The following is an 18,493-nucleotide window of genomic DNA, read 5'->3' on the forward strand; positions in this document are numbered from 1 at the left end:
AAAGCGTGGGTGGGTGGTGTTGTTGGGGGGGGGAGGGGGAATGGGGGGGTCTCGCTTCTATTAGTCGAGTATGAACACCTGTGACAAATGAAAGCGGAGATGGTGAACCTATTAAAATTCATTACAACTCCCAGTAAGCTGCTGATCCGCTCTTATCAGCCATTGGAATGAAGTTGGCTCATCAATAAAAGTGGCATCGCGTTTGGCAAGTGAAATTAAACAGATGGATGAGTCCACGAAAGCAATCAGAGCGGGCATTGATGACGGGAATATTAATAAAAAAGACAAATATTTAGCGGGGCCTTGCGTGTTGGGGTGCATGCGCTACGACTGCTTTTTTACTTGGAACTTTTTGGGCCTTATTTTGCAAATGCAAAGCTAAGAGGGTGGGTGGGGTTTTCTTTCCATTAGTATTTAAATAGGTGGACGCAGGTTGCTTGCGCCGTTGTGGGAGTGAACATTGTGAATATTGTCACAGCTTTTTTCTCATATTTTTACATTCTTGTAATAGCATTTTTTTTTCATTTTTCACAGATAATCTGTTTCCAGGATTTTTTATTTTTATTTCTTGCGACTACAATTTCTTTTTCATTCTTGATCAATATTTCCGCCTACAATATATGAAAAGTTTGAGATATTACAGACATTACTGTGGCTTCTACTTAGTACCCTAAGATGACAATTCTACAAGATCCAACTATAAAATCACAGACAATATTGACAAAATGTGTAAAGCTGGAATATCAATCATCAAGCCTGGGCCGACTTTGATACAATCAATCCAGTATTGAGCCATCGTTAACGCGCAGCAGCTTGGTTTAATTAAATTTTTGGCACTTTAAGGTTTTGTTATGATTATAAGATTAATCAAAAATAATTACCGGAACACTTGAAATGCCAATACAGGACATTAGAACATCATCCTGCTTGTGGCTGGCCGTCGAACGTTAACTACATATTAAATTCAATTTTAAAGGATGTGAACATCAACGAAGCACCGGGGACCGCATTGTCTATTAGAATGAAACTCCAATCAAATGATCACATGAAAATGAAAGCACAGTCCTCAAAATGAAGACCCAGCAGCAGGATATTTCCTAATGCACTTTAATAACACCTGAGTGGAACATTGGAGACTTTTGTCGAGCACATTACCACATCCAATCATTAGCAAAGGGTGATATTTTCAACACGGCGCTCTATTGAAGCACTCTTTTGATCTCGCACGCTTTCCCACTGTGCTTTTCTTTTTTTTTGTTAGCAGGTCAGCGCAAGCATGAATTATGAAGCCACTTCACAATGTCGCAATGGAGAAAATAAAGTATTGATATGGCAATAAAAAGCTGATGCGGGGGTGCAGCTTCACGATGACGCCCAACATGCAAATAGGTTTCATAATCAAGTTGTAAATTAGAATTAACAGTAAGACATTTTTATTGATATTTTTTATATGCAATATATCTTCTGCATTGGAGCCGTACACCATTAGTGTGCTTTTTGTTATATATGGTCGCTTTAGGGCGGCTAAAAAAAAAAGCACTTATAATATTGTACTTGATTAAAACTTTAAGGGTTCTAAAACTGTCATTCTTATATTAGCATGTCAAGGGTGTTTTCCATTTTGTTAGCATTAAGCTAGCAGATGATTATTACAGCACGTAAGTGAGGGTATTTGCTTTGTTTAGCGGGGATCATTCAGGGGGGACTCAGGGAAATGCTCTGTAGGGCTAAACGATTTTGAAAAATAATCTGATTATATTTTTTCCCCTCAATATTGCAATTTAATGAGATTTTTTTTCCCCAGATCCTCTTCTCACCATTTTTTCTGTATTACAATAATCTGATTTATTATAAGTGTTTTGGTTTTAAATATATAAATATACAAGCCAAGCAGTCTTTGCTTTTTTGAAAATTGCACTCTAGTACATTTGACAAATTAATTATCCAGCCATACTCTTTAAGTTTGCTGATTAACTCGGGCCGTAGTAGAACCTTCCAATCATTCCCCAGATGCGCACTTGTTTTGGCAGTGTGTTATCTCGCTACAGGGCAGTTGTTTCATTCTTTAAATTGGCAAGCAAAATGTTTCTGTTGACTCCTGACTTTATTTTACTTGGTGTCAATCCGGCATTTTTTTTTTTTTTTTTCATCGACATCAAAAGTAAATGAATTGGCCTCACTGTTCCAGTTACTTGTGGAGGGGAGTGTAGTACAAAGCACACCCAGTGGGTTGCACACAAACAAGATAATAAGCAGCAATACAAGAAGTCCACGCCACTACGGCTGCTTGTGACTGATAGTCTGGCTTCAATAGGCGAATGAAGTGAAAGCAGCATCCCCAAACGCAAACACGCTTGAGAAGTCATCCGAAACTGTTTGCTTCTCGCCTCTAAATGAGGACCTCGGCGAGTTGATGAAGCAACCTGCTGAGTGTGGAGACTTTATCCTGCTCCAGGGAGGCTTGATCAGTTCAGGCCAGATTAGACAGACAAACTGAAGTGTGCTGCCCACAGCGCCTACGTTTGCAAAGTCAGCTGGATGGAAATTACTGTACGCTAAATTGGTCGCATCTGGATCTTGGCGAGAGCAGATTTTGTTAAGGCGTTGATGAACATCATTACAGCAGCGTTAAAAAAACAAGCCGAACAGCAACTTCTCGCGAACCTGGCTGGACCACCTGTCTAGCAGAAATACAAATATACAGCTATCAATTGGAATTTAGCGTGCCACAAAAACAATTTGTGCTTTTCAGTTTATGATACAGTGGCTCCTCTGACGCACACTCAGATGCTGACTGTGATTCCTGAGTAGTGCGCCATGAGAGTTCATTAGGTTTGAAAAGGATGATTCATTCACTACAAAGAATCAGCTCTACATAGCGAAAATTATAGAAGGTAAAAATAACTTCTGCTATGATTATCTTAAATTAGACATTTAAAAAATCTGTATTTTAAAACAAATCTTCTACCTGAGTTTGCAATTACAACAATAACATTTAAAGCATTCAGGGACGCAAAAATAAGTTATTACTAATCATATACTTTTTAAATTATTCGTCCAATTATTCAGAATATTTTTTCTGCCAAATATCCTGATCAGCATTGGCCTCAAAAAAGTCAGACTGGTCAAGCTTCAAATATTACTGCAGCTTACTAAGTCAGTCATTTTTGTTGTTTTTTGGGGAGAGGCTGGAACGGATTAACGACATTCCCATTCATTCCAATGGGGACATAGTATTCACACTTTCATCTCAAGGTAATACTTCATGTGCCTTGGCCCAACAAACATTGGAGAACACTGAGCATCATTAAAATCCACACCTACAACAAGAAGACAAGTTCACTTCCCACAGAGCTGAGTATAGCACTGCAGCACATGCTTGACCGTTCACGTGCTAGCCGAATCATCCAAACCTGATTTTTATGGAATTTATCTGCTCGGGTTTCAGCACAGAAGCGGGAGGCCCTTTGAGGGTAACACAGCTTGCCAATAAACAACACACACTGCAAGATGGCGAAATGCTCGGGAACCTCGCCGCAGGAAGGGATGGTGGCTTTCCGCAGCTGAGCTCGGCCGACCGCTGTTTCCAAATCGGCTTTTTTATTTAATTCAAAGCAGATACCTGCCGACAAAAGTACACCCTTTATTTTCCCGTTGTCTTCGCCGCGGCCGCCGAGTCGGATCACCTAACTTTGTGAATCAATGAATAAACTTCTTCCTTTTTTGGGTGTCTTTGATGCGGAACCCTCTCCAGCCTGTCCATCACAAAGACACCTGGAGAGGCCGTCTGTACTGTGTGCATATATATCCATGAGCTTCCACTCGTCTGAGGGATCTTCTCACAGCAGGGAAGGTGAGAAGCATAAAATAATAAGAAGCTGATTAAGAATTAACTGGGAAAACCTATGCATCATCTCCCCCTAAAGGCACTTGGAGATAAACGGGCTTTGCCTGGTTATGTCGTAGCGCTGTTTTTAGCATGCTGGGATATTACAATTAATTGGCTAATGAGAGTGGAAAAAAATGACTGTTTCCTTACAAGTACATTTCCATACTGTATTGTTGAAAAGATTCTCGGCGCGACGCTGAGACATTCTTTGTAGCCTCTTGCACTTCATTGTGCTTTAAATCTACTTAACATTGCATATGTTTAGCACTAATCATATTCCGCATGTAGTATTTTTCTTTGTCTAGCGCAGAGAGCTGAATGTATATCATTGTCACTGTATCTATAAAGCTTTATGCGTATTGCTGTCTCGGGCAGGAGCAGCAAAGGAAGCAGAAATAACTTAAGGCACAGAGGCTTGATTCATTTCAAGGCTTGGCGTCTATTTTACATATCGTACCTTCCAACTGAATTTGTTTGCCTAAAATTCAATCTGGTTTTGCACATCATTTGCATATTATTATGGCTGGAGTTTTGCCAGTAGACAAAAAAAATAGCCAACTTTGTTGTGAGAAAGAGAAGGAGAGAAGGGAAAAAAACTATTCTCGCAAATCGATGGTGTGAGTTGGCCAGTTCCTCGGTCAGTGGCTATACTTCAACTCGTGCTTGGCGGGTGTTTATTCAATCGTTACAAATAGCCTAGAGGTAAGCTATATCTTTTTTCTGTTGTTATCAACGGCTAATTTAATATTTTCTCTTAGTCAGCTAACATGATTTTATAGCATCAACGCTTCAGCTAACGCTAGCAAGTTCTTGGTTTAAAATAACGTTAGCCCAGTTATCAAACCAGGGATTGTTTTTACGGACAATTAAAAGTCATTTTTACTTTTTCAGGTATTAACGACAATTCCTAATCTGTTCTTTTTCCTTCTTTTTTAATCACCGACTTGTTTTGTAAATTCTGACCTTGGGTATTTGTGTGGTGTACGCACAGCTAGCTAGCTAAATAAACATCGTAGTGGTAGAAATGCTCCAAATGGCAATAATCAGTTCTCTCCTTTGAGATTTTCAGCAATTATCTTCAATTAATATATTTCGAAACAAACTGGTGAGTTCCCTTTTACGTAAACTGGCAAATGTGCAGCAGAATCATCTTCCCCCTCTTGCCAAGTGTCACTCTCCTCCATGTCAGCCCTCATTACCGTCCAAGTTGCCTTCCCGAGATGATGTAAGACTAAAGTTCACGCGCTGCCATATATCACCCAAGCCAGCTGATTGCTTTTCGACATCCTTTCAAGCATGTTCTTGAAGAGTCAAATGTTGGCTACGTGCAAAGGGTTCAACATGGAGGTAACTGCCGCCTGACATTTGCATCCGCTCGGAAACATCCCTTCCGCCTAGAATTTAAGTGATCGTTCATCCTTGTTGGACAGTAGCTGTTAACTTTGTTGCTGAGCCATGAGAATCGATCGCTTAGCATTTGGCCTTTGACTGATTTAAAGTCAAGATATGATGTGTTTTGGAGCGTTCCGTCCGTGCAAGACTCGTAGAGACCATAAAAGTTTGGCTCGAAAAGGCTTACCTTGCATTAAAATATTGAACTTTTAAACTCAATCAAATCACAGCAAGTGGCAAAATGCATTTTTAAAGGCATTCATTGTTCAAAATAATAAAGTTATCAAATTAATTATAGAAAAATATGAACTTAAGAAAAGCATCCCTTAAAGTATCGGTGACTGATATCAGCAGTCTCTATGAAGACTGATACCTTAAATTTATTGACAAAAGAGGAATTAATTATTTTATTTAGCAACCACATAAAAAAAATGATGGCACAACAGAGTCATAATGAGATGTAATAGTCCCCTTAAGAAGGCAACTAAAAAATACATAGGCTGCATTATTTAAGGGCAATTTTGCAGCTTTTGATGATGAAACAGCACCAAACCGACTTATCGTAACAAACAAGACAGGTGGGAATGGGTCTGAACGGCATTCAGAACGCGGCTAGTTGGCACTAAAACAAAAAAAATTAGGATTCTCAGCCTTGTTAGTGTTACACTTTGTGACACTGAATCCATCACATCACAAGACGTCAAGCAGAGCTGAGGAGGAAGCTGGCAAGATTGGTTCTAATACAGACCATTTCAAATTCAGCACAGTAATTGAGGAGCTGAACATCTCCTGAATGTTTAAGGCTGAAAGATGAAGGCAGCTTATTAAAATCTGGCTAGAGATTCCTCCAGGGTTGCTCGGGGCAGGCAAAAAGATTTTTTATTTCTTTTGGACCTTCATGATAAAGAAGCCAAAAGATGGATAAACCCATCAAAATATGCTGACATGAAAGTTTATAAGAAACCACAAGCTTTTGAGATCCGCTCAATATTGAGATAGATGAGAATCGCCCTTTTGGCAAGAGAAGCAATGAAATGCGCTGCTGCTGGTAAATCATTTATGCTTAAGGCGGGGCCTCAACCAACCTACCCACCGCACTCACTCCACCCTCCATTAAACATTTCACTTCTGAATAAAAAAAAAAAAGAAAATGCGTCTTCTCGGTGTTCTGCTAGCTCGCTTGTGCATGTTGTTTGATTACCGCAGCGACTATGATCTCATCAGATATATTTAAACGGAAACACTGGATGTGAGCAACAGGATAGATGTGCACACGCAACACCACCTTGAAATGATGAGAGGAGAATTAAAAAATCAAGAGCAATCATCCCTTCAGCGGGGTGAAAATTGAACTTGCACACGCAAATAGTATTTTAATGGACGAGCAACAAAGCTAGCACGGCTCCAATCTCCAGATAATACATACTCTAATGAGATCCGATACAAGTCGAAAATTCAGTCTCGGATAACATCACTTTAAGGAAATGAAAAGAAGACTCACATGGTGCACTGAATAAAATGACAAAGTGTGTTTGCCATTTATTTTAATACTAACAACTTTTATGGAATTTAGTTGGGAACCTTCTCTGCCTACAATGGATTGAAATAACTACAAACTCTTGAAGGACGACTAGCTGACTAGCTGATGGATCTTTGACGTCTATAGCCATCAATGGTAGTGAATGAGTTACATAAGTACGCATGGTTGTTTTTTTTAGGTATTTAAAATTACTTAAAATAACAATAGCTTGAGAGCATGAGCATCAGATGAAAAAAAAATATTGTTATGCTGCCTCAATTTTCCAATACTCAGGCTATCGGCGGGAACATTTTTGAGAATCACCGAACATAGCCTTCCAACTCAATTCCGCTTTTAAACCAACATAGTCCGTCTCAGACTGTATCTAGCGAGGCCGTGTCAGTTGTAAGCGAGCAAGATGCCTTAAAACAAATTCATGCATATTTGAAGAGGCCTCGATAACCTAGTGCCCTTTTCACCAGTGTACACGAAAAGTCTATTAGGGGGTTACCAGGACCTGCTGCCATGATTCTGCTGCTTGGTTTCCTTACACCGAAGACACGGAAAAAAAGAAGAAGAGGAAGAAAAGAGCAGAAACCTATTCCGCTGAGCCCGACTGTCACGCGCAGCCCTTTATCTATTGAATTGATTTGAGCTGAGCTCTTCTCCTGGCGCGAAAATCTCCAAGAGGCTACAGGGCAGCTTTTTGGGCCATCAACATATCTGAAACGCCTCGCTTTCATTCAACTGGCCTGTTGAATTATTAAAAGCACATAATCACATGGACTGAATGGAAGTCACTGAATTATCAAAGGGTCTTCACCCAGGAGAATTAATACGCATGGTCCACAATATTAGGAACACCTCCAATTAAGAACTCTGTTTGATTGACAGGCATTCATTTATTTGTTGTAGTTTTGCATTCATAGAGCTCAAATATGTGTTTAAAATGTTGCGACTCTTTTTACTGTGACACGTTTTGGCTGGGAAACACGAGTTGACAAACATGTGCTGATATTTTAAATACAACCCAGAATCGTTTAATTCCTCTTAAAACAAGCGCACATGATTCTTTCTCCATTAAAAGTGTCAAGACGAGCCAAAAGTGAGCACCCAATACTGCGTCAAAACAAAACACTTCCGTGCGTAAATTCCGAGCGCGTCTGGAACGGACACTCACGCTGCTGTTCTGGCCCGACCAGTGCACCATCGCCTGGTTGTGCGCGGTGTCCCCGGCCAGGGCGAAGGTGGAGCTGGCTAGCTGGACCTCCACCGAGTCGGCGTACGGAACTTCGTGCGCGCCATCGTCTCCTAAATCGGCCCAAGTCTCAGCGCCCCTCGCGCTTCTCCTCCTCGGGTCCTCATCCGCGGTTGAATCCACATCATCCCCATTTTCCTCGCTGTCCAAGTCGTTTCGGTCGTCAGGGAGGGAAAGTTTTGTCTGATCTTCTTCTTGGGGACAACATGCGTCTTCTTGCCACGCCGCTTGTGGCTCGACTTTAGCTGAACTTTCTGCGACCGCAGCGGTGACTTCGGGGCTGGCTTCGCCTTCGATATATCCGACAAAGTCCCCAACTGGAATCTCTCCAAAATGCGTCAAATCTCGCCCAAGGAACTCCCGGGGGGTCGCGCTGATGTGCGCCAAATGACCCGAGGGACTGCACCTCACGTCCGGCGTGCAAGTTGGGGAGGAGAAGACGCGCGTCCACTCGGAGGAGAAAATCAGAAAAAGGCAAAAAGCGAATCGCGGCGCCATGCTAAAACGATGTTAGATAGGCTTCATTTTTGGGGAGGTGCGCAACAGTGATGCGTTTGTGTGTCATCCACCTGGTGGAGTGGAGCCGGTGAATGTGCGGAGGGGCGGTGCGGGCGACGAGTGCTCCCCTCCTGATGAGAGAGAGGAGGAGCTGGAGGCTGGATTCTGCATCAGCCAGCGTGATTTTTTAATTAAATCATCTATTTAAACAAAGGTGACACAAGTACTGGCAGGTTGCACCCACGTATGAGTAGATTACAGATACATATGTGTGACAAAAATACTTGAACTAATTTACTTAATTAAAAGTGTGTGTGTGTAGGGGAGGGGGTTATGGAGTGCACTGAAAAACATGGTGTTGAATTTACTAAATTTCATTTCGTCAAGTGGTTGCACAAAATAATTATCTTTCATGATGCCAGCTGATGCTGAATTTGCTAATAAGTGCAAATGGAAATTATACCTATACAGAAGTGCCTTGACATTAGAATTTAATTTGTTGCATGACCACACATGGGACTCAAAACACTTCAGGGTTTTCCCCCACGTAAATGAATTGAAATGCTATGAATTCATTGCCTGCTTCTTACATATAAAAACGAGAAAGTTTTAATAAAAATACTCACACGAGTTCCCTATAAAACATATTGTCCGAACATAATCAAAATCAAACCGTTTGTCCATCACAATTCATTGCACGTCCTTTTGTTGTATGCAACTTGGCCACCGAGGGGCAGTATAAGAACTTCATCATGACACAAATGGAGAAGACTTACACAAATACTATAACGGACTCAATCGACTGCTGTAAGATTAGTCATTCTTCGCAAAAGATAAAGAATACATGCCTGTGAATATTGTTATATTATCTGCCAAGACATGTTGATGCACTGTTTATGTTAAAATACCCGTTTGCTTATAAGGCTACGACTATCGATGCTATTCATTACCCTGTCTATGACGTTTTGCATTGTATGTCAGCATTAAGCAAACCGAAGCACAGTCACAATGTGCGTTTTATTTCCCACAGCTGCTTCCAAAAGTGTTCCATTAAATTTTCCAAAAGCCTCTGAAAGGGCCTGCTCGCGATCAACTGTGTCCCAGCATATCATGGGTGACATCATCATCATCATCATCATCATCATCATCATCATCATCATCATCATCATCATCATCATCACAAAATAATGAAAGACCTTCCATCAATCAATCTACCTTCAAGATGTTTGAGGAAATATCGCTGAGCCTCCCACAGGTGTCAACGCGGCGAGTTTGTTTTCCATTAGTGTGGGTCTTAAGTAATCAATTTACCGTCAATTATGCCACCCAGGGAATAAATGACTCGAGGCCACGGTGACAAAAACAACCGTTATTTTCAAGCACAGCACAGAGTATGTTTTTATTTCTCCTTAAGCAATGAAATGAAATCAGTAACTCCACTTGAATCTTTTTTCATACAAGTATCAGCGGTTACGCTAAGCACTTACACTGAGTGTGAGTAATATTGCCACCTATCTTCTATGTATCGTTTTGACTTCACGTTCGAGCGTGATAATCACGAGGAAATGTAACGCTTCTATTTGTCAATAAAAATCTGAATACAAATCATGTCATTTTTTACTAGCGGTCCGCTGAACCACCCAAAATGGCTCACTTTTGGGTCCAGGACCCACGAGTTGAGAATCACCGCTTTAGGTTTATAGTGTCATCTTGTTGCTTTGGAGTGCAGTCAGACAGTCTTGGAATGTCTCGGGTCCCATTTTATGTTTTGTTACGTTTGCGTTTTTCTCCGCCTCATTTGAAAAGCGCTGCTTGTTTTTTCTTTTTTACGCCCTGCACTCAGGTTATTACCCGACATAAAATAATGAGAAGTCAGAGGTGAGCGTCATTTATTGGGCGAGGCGTTTCTGTGTAAAGCGTCCCTGTGTCGGCACCACCGTGGAAGATAATTGGGACGTTATTACGGCCGAAGAATATACCGGCCCGGGCGTGCGCCGATATATTTCTCGACTTTGGGCTCGGTTCCAGGCACATAATGGTAAACCATTAGGAGAAGTGTGGCCCGTTTGCATCTAGTGATTAGATTCTATTTCTGGGCAACGTGAAGTCGATAGAGGATGCTGTGCTGTTGACTGCCGAGCGACGCCGAGGAGACTCCTTATACTGAGTCGCGTTCTCCCCGTCGCTGATCCCGGTCCGCATTCGGGGTCACCGGCACAGAGATGCCTTTCATTGGCAGCCATTAGCGATGCAGCGAGCGGGAGCTGTCTCAATCTGTTTCAGTTAGCCCGCGCCAGACAAGGGGAAACCAGTCTATAATGCAGATTGATGGCTGACTTGGAATTTCAATCACGGAGAACACTAAGCTAAAAAGCTGGAGTCTTGACTGTAATGCGGCGCTGGGGCGGAGCTGGCCTATTAAAATGGAGATGGTGGCGTGCAGGAAATAATGACTTTTTACGTGTGTTTTTTACCCTGCGCCGGTCGTGATGGCTTTCTGTCTCGCCTGTCGTTGAAGCTTAGACATGGATGATTGTACATGTGCTGGCCGCGTGTGACCTGTTTTGAGGATTTGAGCACTATCTTAACTCGACTTTATTTATTTATTTATAGAGCACCAAAAAAAAACAACCACAGCTGAAGCAAAGTTTTGCTTGCACGTATTAAATTGAAAAAAAAATAGACGATCATAATATTTAGAGTTTGACCTATTAAGTGATTTTTAGCTTTTTTTTTTTTTTTCATTTTACCACATAATATAAAGACAAACACAGTGTCCTATCACTAACGAACTATTTTTAGAACTGATCCTTGGACCATTCATGTTGTCCTTGGGGCTAACCAGAACCTTGCTGGCACCATTTTTTGTTTGTTTTCTCATTTTTTTTATTTTTATGACAATGCACATTAATTATAGAGCAAAGAAAGATCTGTGTTTGTGCTCTCCCTCCTCCTTCGTGCGCAACTGCTCACCCCTCCCCTCTCTGCTCACTGAGAAGGAGAAAAAGACAATTAATTTTAAAAGGCGGCTTGTTTGCTCAACTCTGACAATCATAGCGTGCCCTGCTTGGAAGTCCCTTCAATAATCAATAAAGAAACAAAAAAATAGTACTGAAAGAGAGTATTAGCGGTTACTGAAGTTACGGTAAACCTTCAAAACTCATCTGCAGGCAATTTTGGGCACTTAATACCAAAAATTTCGAAATTCGATGAATTTTAGAAAAATCTGCAACGATAATCTAACATCGATTTACGTGATGATTTTTTTTCTTTCCTTCAAAGAGATTCCAAGTCATATGCACAATTTGGAATGCCACATAAATAATCCTGAAGGGGAAGCCTGAAGACTGCATGGGTGAAAAGATAATGCAAATAGACATTATTCAGAGTTATGACAGTTACACAGGGAATTCAAGTTTTGTCATCACGACATCAAATGATTAAATACGTAATCAAGCGGGCGCAACCTCTTTGTTTGTTGATTTAGCGTTCTGTCTATCTTGCGGGCGCATTGGGAGGATGAAAAAGTGCAAGCAGGATTTTACATTCATGTCGCGTGCATTCAAAATCAAAACAGCCTCGGTTAGATCTCTTTTTAAATGTATTTTATGCTTCTCGCATTTTTCAACTCGCCACGGCAAGGTGACAGATTTCAGGACTGATGCCTGCAGCACATTTGTGTGCACAACATGGCAGCTGTGGAATCATTGTCTCTCTCCAAAGACAAGATTGCTGCTTTGCTGCCTCTCACACAGGCTGAATACAAACGGTGTGCTGCTCCCCACAGCTCGTTTCTCTGATGGCAAACTTGTGAGCAAACGGTATGACGGTAGCGGTTAGTAAGGGACACGCACCAAAAAAAAAAAAAAAAAAAATCATGCAAAGAAATCAAAGGATAGTATTTGTTTATTTCATCAAATCTGAAGAAAAAGGTCCCAATTACTCCTACACGACAAATCGACTGCTGGCCTTCAGCTTGCAGCCATCATACATAACAAAAGGTGCCGATTGAATGAAGCTATAGCGTATTCGTCATTGCCTCACCCACAGGAGCACCTTTTCCCTAGCTTCTTCTTTGTCTGTCGTTATTAATATGAAGCCCGAGTAGTTAATTGTTGGACTGTTTTGATATTTTCTCAATGTCATCCGAAGCCGCCTTTGAGAATGACCTATTTCACCGAAAGATGATTTTTGTATGAAGTAGATGTTATGCGGTTTAAAATGCATGGATCAAGTGGCCACATTTTTTAAAGAAAATTAAATTAACTGCACGGATTTAATGCATGTGAGCCTGCTGACAGGGTGGACAGTTTTTAACGAGCACATGGTCGACCTTTACTTAGCAGCATTATTTCGTTAACAAGCCAACTGTGCACTGTTAAACATTTACAATTTCTATTTGAATCAATTTGTGACAGAGTGGACATGTCAGGCTTGACAACATTCAGCGACACCCGATATAATGAAAGTTGTGAAATATATATGTAAATATTTATTCTGCAACTAACCACTGCTTCAGTCGCTATTAAACATTATTTTATTCAACATTATTTCCCCCCCCCCCCTAATATTTTCCCATGACGTTTTAAATTTCATCTGCGTGTTAAGCTCCCTGGAAGAAATGCAAAAGATGCGTCAAACTGCTTAGTCAAAGAGTCAATTTAAAAATGGACGGCAGCTACTTCAATCAGTGAGGAACACACTTGTAGGACGTCTAATGAGTGCAATCATGCTATTGAGCCTCAGTGAAATGCAGTGGAGGCAGCAGGTTAAATCTTCATGTGCCGGCCAAATGTTGCTGCAGGCTGAATCCATTTAATACAGCAAATCTTTGACTTGCACACTGGAATGTAAAATTGATGGGGAGCAAAAAAAATAAAATAGTCATAATTACAAGATTTTTGGGCTAGCTTCTTTTACTGGATGTACTGAATACTGGAGGTCATGACAAGAAAATGATTGTTTTTTTTTATTGCAAAAAATTACATTTTTGTAATCACTTACAGTAGCTTGCTTGTGTTTGGATTTGTGTTTGTGTCTATCCATGCCTCAGGTACATTGTGTAATTAAAAACATGAGGAGTTAAATTTTTTTTATTGGAAACCTCTTCAACTGTCACAAAAGTTAATTAAGGATATTGTTTTTTTAAAGCCAGCAATTTAATTCAATAAATAGAAAAACCATGACTGGATAAAATGTCTTTCGAAAAAAAAAAAATAATAATTAAAAAACCGGAGAGTCATTGATACATCAAGGCTTCTGTGTAAACCAACTTTTCACAACTAAATGGTCGAAGCTCTAGTAGTTTGTTATGAAGGGGAAGAGGTGTTGGCAAAATGTGTCAAAACGTGTCATTTTATACATTTTGGCATTAGTTGGAATTTAATAAATGAGATGGCGTGTTTGGTGGGAAAGCCTAGGCACTTGTCAGAGGTGTTTAGTCACCTCCAGGTAAAGTCGGGCGAGTTTCTTTCATCACGCATCCCGTTGGCATGCTAAGCTAAGCGAGTATGGCTACATGAGGGGGTTGAATATTCGACAGCTGACCGGTATGGTGCAACACTTTTAAATTGCGAAAAATTACAAGGAACATTTTTTGGCATCCATTTTTGTTTAACTCTTTTGGCCAGTACAGTTAGTTATAGTTCTAAATCCCAATTTAGCCTAGCACTGCTAGCTATAGCTTCAAGCTAGCTAACTTGTGGTGCAATTGGGCTCCTATATGGAAAACCTAGATAAAGTTTCAAACTAAGGAAAGTTTATTGTTTTCCATTCTCTTTGATAATGATTTTAATTTACATTTAGCAGTGCCATGCTATTACATTTTGTTAAAAACATAATTCAAATGGGCTTTCCGGAGAACTGGAAAAGATTAATGGCATTTACAATCATTTCCAAGGGGACGACTGATTTACTAGCTTGGCCAAAGAATGAATTGAACTCGAAAGTTAGGCTACTGTACTGCACTCTGTGAAAAGCCATTAAGAAAGCGATTGCATCGATAAAAAATTTAAAAAAAACGTGTAAATGATGCAATCCTCTTTCGCAGCATGTTAACTTTTGATTACACCGAGCAGTTGCCATGTTTCCCCACGCAAAGCAGTCATATTTCCCCCTTTCCCTCATCGCCTTTTGGCTTAATTAGCCAGGGCGTGAATAAGAGAAGGTCATTTAGGTAATTTAGCCGGCTGAAAAGAAACTTCCAGATCACACGCTGCAGGTGCGAAGCGGCCAGCGCTAATGAGGTCAGCGCAGCCTTTCCCTCGACGAGCGGAAAGGCCACGCGTGGCAAAACTTAAAAGCGCGGAACTTTCTCCACAACAACAAGAGCGCCAAGAGGTGGATGGGGAGGGGCTGGCGAGGCTTTGCGAATTCCTACACGGCGCATCAAGAATTCACAAAGTGCACTTGCTCATCCTGCGGAGGACCCCCTCTTATTTTCAAGAATGTCACTTTTGAGTCGTGCGAACGAAACGGAGAGACATCCTTCCCGGCATCAATTATTAACCAAAGCTTATATCACAACTTCACGCAGATCAAAACAGAAATCTTGTAAGCTACTTGAGGGCATCTCATATATTTAGTGCTGCCAGAGAGACGTAAACGGAAGACAGTGAGGTTAGGCGTTTGAAAAGTGACGCTGAGCTCACGAGCCTTTGTGATTTCCCTGACAGGTAAGCGACGTGGCAGACGAGCACTGTAGGCTACGGGAGGGAGTCTATCTTTGTAGCTCTCCATCACATGCGTAAGGATGCTGCTGCTGCTGGTGTTGCCGCACCGCCGCAGAAAAAAGGTTCCTGTGTGAATGAATATTTTATGACGTTGCTAACAGGCTACCATCGGTAGCATTGCATTTGCATTCCAAAACTGCCTGTTGTGCAGAAAATGAATCGGCAAAAACTTAGGAGGGCGTTATTTAAGGGTCGCCAAAGATTCATCTGTTTGGGAATAATAATAAAATAAGAATTAAAAAGCAGGTAAATGTCCTGAGGTAATAACCTTAAGACTGGCTGACTCAAGAGTTATATTTAGATGTCAGCGCAAGCTTTGTTTCATTGGGTTGCGAGATGATGTGAGGTGATAACGAGACTCTTCCTCCCTGTGTGGGCGCGTCAAAAAGTCAGGAGACACACGCTTCCTTCCATAGAGACAAAAAAAAAAAAAGAACCATCTATTTTTAGAAATTCAGGCAACTTTATCAGATTTTTCTTGTCAGCTTCTCTCAGGTAGTTGAAACGTCTCAAGGTGCTGATCTTGTTCTGCTTTGAGCACTTTGAGCATGCAGATGTTTTTTTCCAACATATTTCTCAATCTTTTTTTTTTTGTGTGACATGTACTCTTAAAAGACGAGCCAGAAGAAGAATGTGACAAGACAGGTGAAGAATATAGCGGAAGATTGTGATGTAAATCATATTTAAAATAGTCTCCAGTTTTCTGCCAATAATTTGTCCACACGTTTCGTTAAAGTTTACTTTTATAGCGCAGCGTTTCGCAAACTTTTTGGATCTGGACATTTCTGCAAGGACCTCCTCGGAATATTAACACGGATAAAAAAGCAAAAAAAAGGCTTCAAGCTGGTTATTGCCACTCCCAGTTGAGGTTTACTGTCCAACTAAATATAAAAAAAAGAGAATTACAGTATTCCAAGCATCCTAAAAGCTTTAGCTTAATGCTAACAAACAATGCAAATTGCGAAATGCTTTAAGTGTGGCTCATGTCTGCCCCCCTGGTGGCCAAGGCGCACATAGCAAAAGGAGCAGTCCCATGTCCAAGGAAAAAATGTGGCAAAAATTGATTATTCAACTAACTCCTTTAATTATACCATCGCTGTGTGTTTTTACAAAATACATTAATATGGAGTACATTTTATTTTTTTATTGGCATGCATATTGCTATCTGTAGAAACAATATGTCATTTATTGCAAATTATTTCTGAGAACCACTATTTAAGGAGCAAGTTAAGACTCAATGAGAGCAAGGCTACAAGCTGATATGTAAAGCAAAAAAACTGTTCGATGAAGGCACTTTTATAAGAAATGTCGTACTCGAGGCTTTTCCATCTTTTTCAATTGCCACTTCTCCACTCAGTATCGATCTTCTCCCAGCGGAAAATGTCAGGTTATCTCGAGTTATGACCTTGGCAGCCAACAACAAATTCCTAAAGGGTATAGGTTATTGCTAAAATGTGAAAGTCAAGTACCAAGCTACCCCTAAAGGTACTGATGAGTACATTTCTTAGGAAAGTTCACTTTTTTGTCCAACAACACTATTAGAAATTTTGTCCAAGTTGCATCCAGTAATAAGACAGCCCATCCCCAAAGTTATCCTCAACTCTGATGCCGACTCCTTCGGATGAGAATTGCATTCATGCTTGGCGCTTTCTATTTTAACAATGTCATACACAGAGTCACACTCAGCGATGTGAAAAGCCTTGCCTGTAAATCTGAGACTGTTTGAAAGTCAAATACAGAAATAACTCCGCCATCTCTACGTTGGCGAGCCCCTCGGGGAATGTGTCGCTCTCATCCGGTGACACAAACCGACCGGACCCACATGAGTTGCTCGGTGGTGATTTACATTTTCTATCAGCTTCCTTGGTCTGCCGCCAACCGGCATGTAGAGAGGAAAAAAAAAATGCTCCCGAGATATGCGATAGGTGATAGAAAGCATTGGCTCAATATGAGGCTGTCTATATTGAGAGCTCATTAGCTGGAGAGACCCTGCGTGTATTGTTGCCGGTGTGCCGAGTCAGCGAGAGTGCCACTCATCACACGTTGCAATCTAAACTCCTGCACATCTGCTCCGGCGGCTTCAGGGTGACCTCGCGCACTCAAAAACGTAAAGTGAGATTCACACAAAGGGTTTTAACAAGCTGCCATTTTTGCATCGTTTATAGAATATGAAGAATTCATTCATTATAATGACTGCAGGCACAATAGTATCAGTGTGCAGGAATAGGGTCGGACGGTTATTTCGGTGTGAGCGCCTGAGTGTGAGATGTGGCTTACAGCAGGTCCTCGCAAGTGTTCTCATTTTGGATTTTTGGTGTGAGTCAATATGTGAAAAGGCCTTTCAAAGGCTTTTCCGGAAATTAAGAAAATTGATAAGTAATTTATTCTTGCAGATTAATTATAAGACTCAACTCACCTAACATGGAATCAAGAAAATATACATACATTATCACTATTTTTGATAGGAGGTGTAAATTATACAAATCTGACCCAAGAAATTGCGAACTCTTGAAAAGTTTCATTATATTTAAATTATGAAGCCTGAACTGGTTAAAAAAAAAAAGGAGGAATAAGGTGGCCACTAATGTCCAGCACGGAGCCCAGACAATTTAAATGGCGAGTGTCCTTCCCATCTCATTTCGCTTGTCTGGCCGAAGTTTCGATTCTCTGTCCACTTATCAACCCGGCGTGATTGCGTCTGCCTCTGTCCTATCACCGCCGTACACGGCACTTGTTTACTAATTTTACTGCACAGCTCATTATATACTGTCGATGTTAATGAAGAGTTGACCTGCACTGCGACAGTGGGTTGACACGCAACCCCCCCCCAAATAATGTCACGAAAGTCGACATTATGCGGGCGGCTGTCATGAGTGGCGTATGAGGAGTTGGGGGAAATGCAACAAATCAATCGGATGGCTCAGACAGAGGCCAGGTCTCTAATGAGAACGTGTCAGTGCGCATTCTCAAGACAGACAACGTTTTATGTGGTCGCATCATCATCATCGAGCACACGGCTGAAAAGAGACGGAGGGGGGGGGGGGGCTGAGAACAATCGTGAAGAAGGCCATTTATTGACTGCATCAGCATAAAAGAAGTCTACTTTCATGTCGTCGGCCACTGCGATTTCAAAAGAGAAAATTAATCAATGAGCCTCGCCGGAGCAGCTTTCATGGAAACGCCATTCACAGCGAGCTGCCATTTTG

At 41.1% G+C, this 18,493-nt stretch overlaps 1 protein-coding gene across 6 annotated transcripts in view; it reads right to left on the reverse strand.

Moving 5' to 3' along the window:
* The window catches only part of LOC148393012 (VPS10 domain-containing receptor SorCS1-like), a 59,531-nt gene that overhangs the window by 23,910 nt on the left and 17,128 nt on the right, over positions 1 to 18,493 (reverse strand). The window contains exon 1 of one of the 6 annotated variants that reach the window (XM_088384365.1): positions 7,981 to 8,676. The exons of 4 other annotated variants lie outside the window; for them this stretch is intronic. In XM_088384365.1, coding sequence (XP_088240491.1) covers positions 7,981 to 8,556 — 576 coding nt within the window. In that variant the 5' untranslated portion in view covers positions 8,557 to 8,676. Of the gene's footprint in view, positions 1 to 7,980; positions 8,677 to 18,493 lie in introns of those variants that run through there. One more of the 6 variants, XM_088384370.1, reaches the window with a different exon arrangement.

Source organism: Syngnathus floridae, chromosome 9 (genome assembly GCF_059516105.1).
Source record: "Syngnathus floridae isolate MCC-2025c chromosome 9, RoL_Sflo_1.0, whole genome shotgun sequence".
Lineage (NCBI taxonomy): Eukaryota > Metazoa > Chordata > Actinopteri > Syngnathiformes > Syngnathidae > Syngnathus > Syngnathus floridae.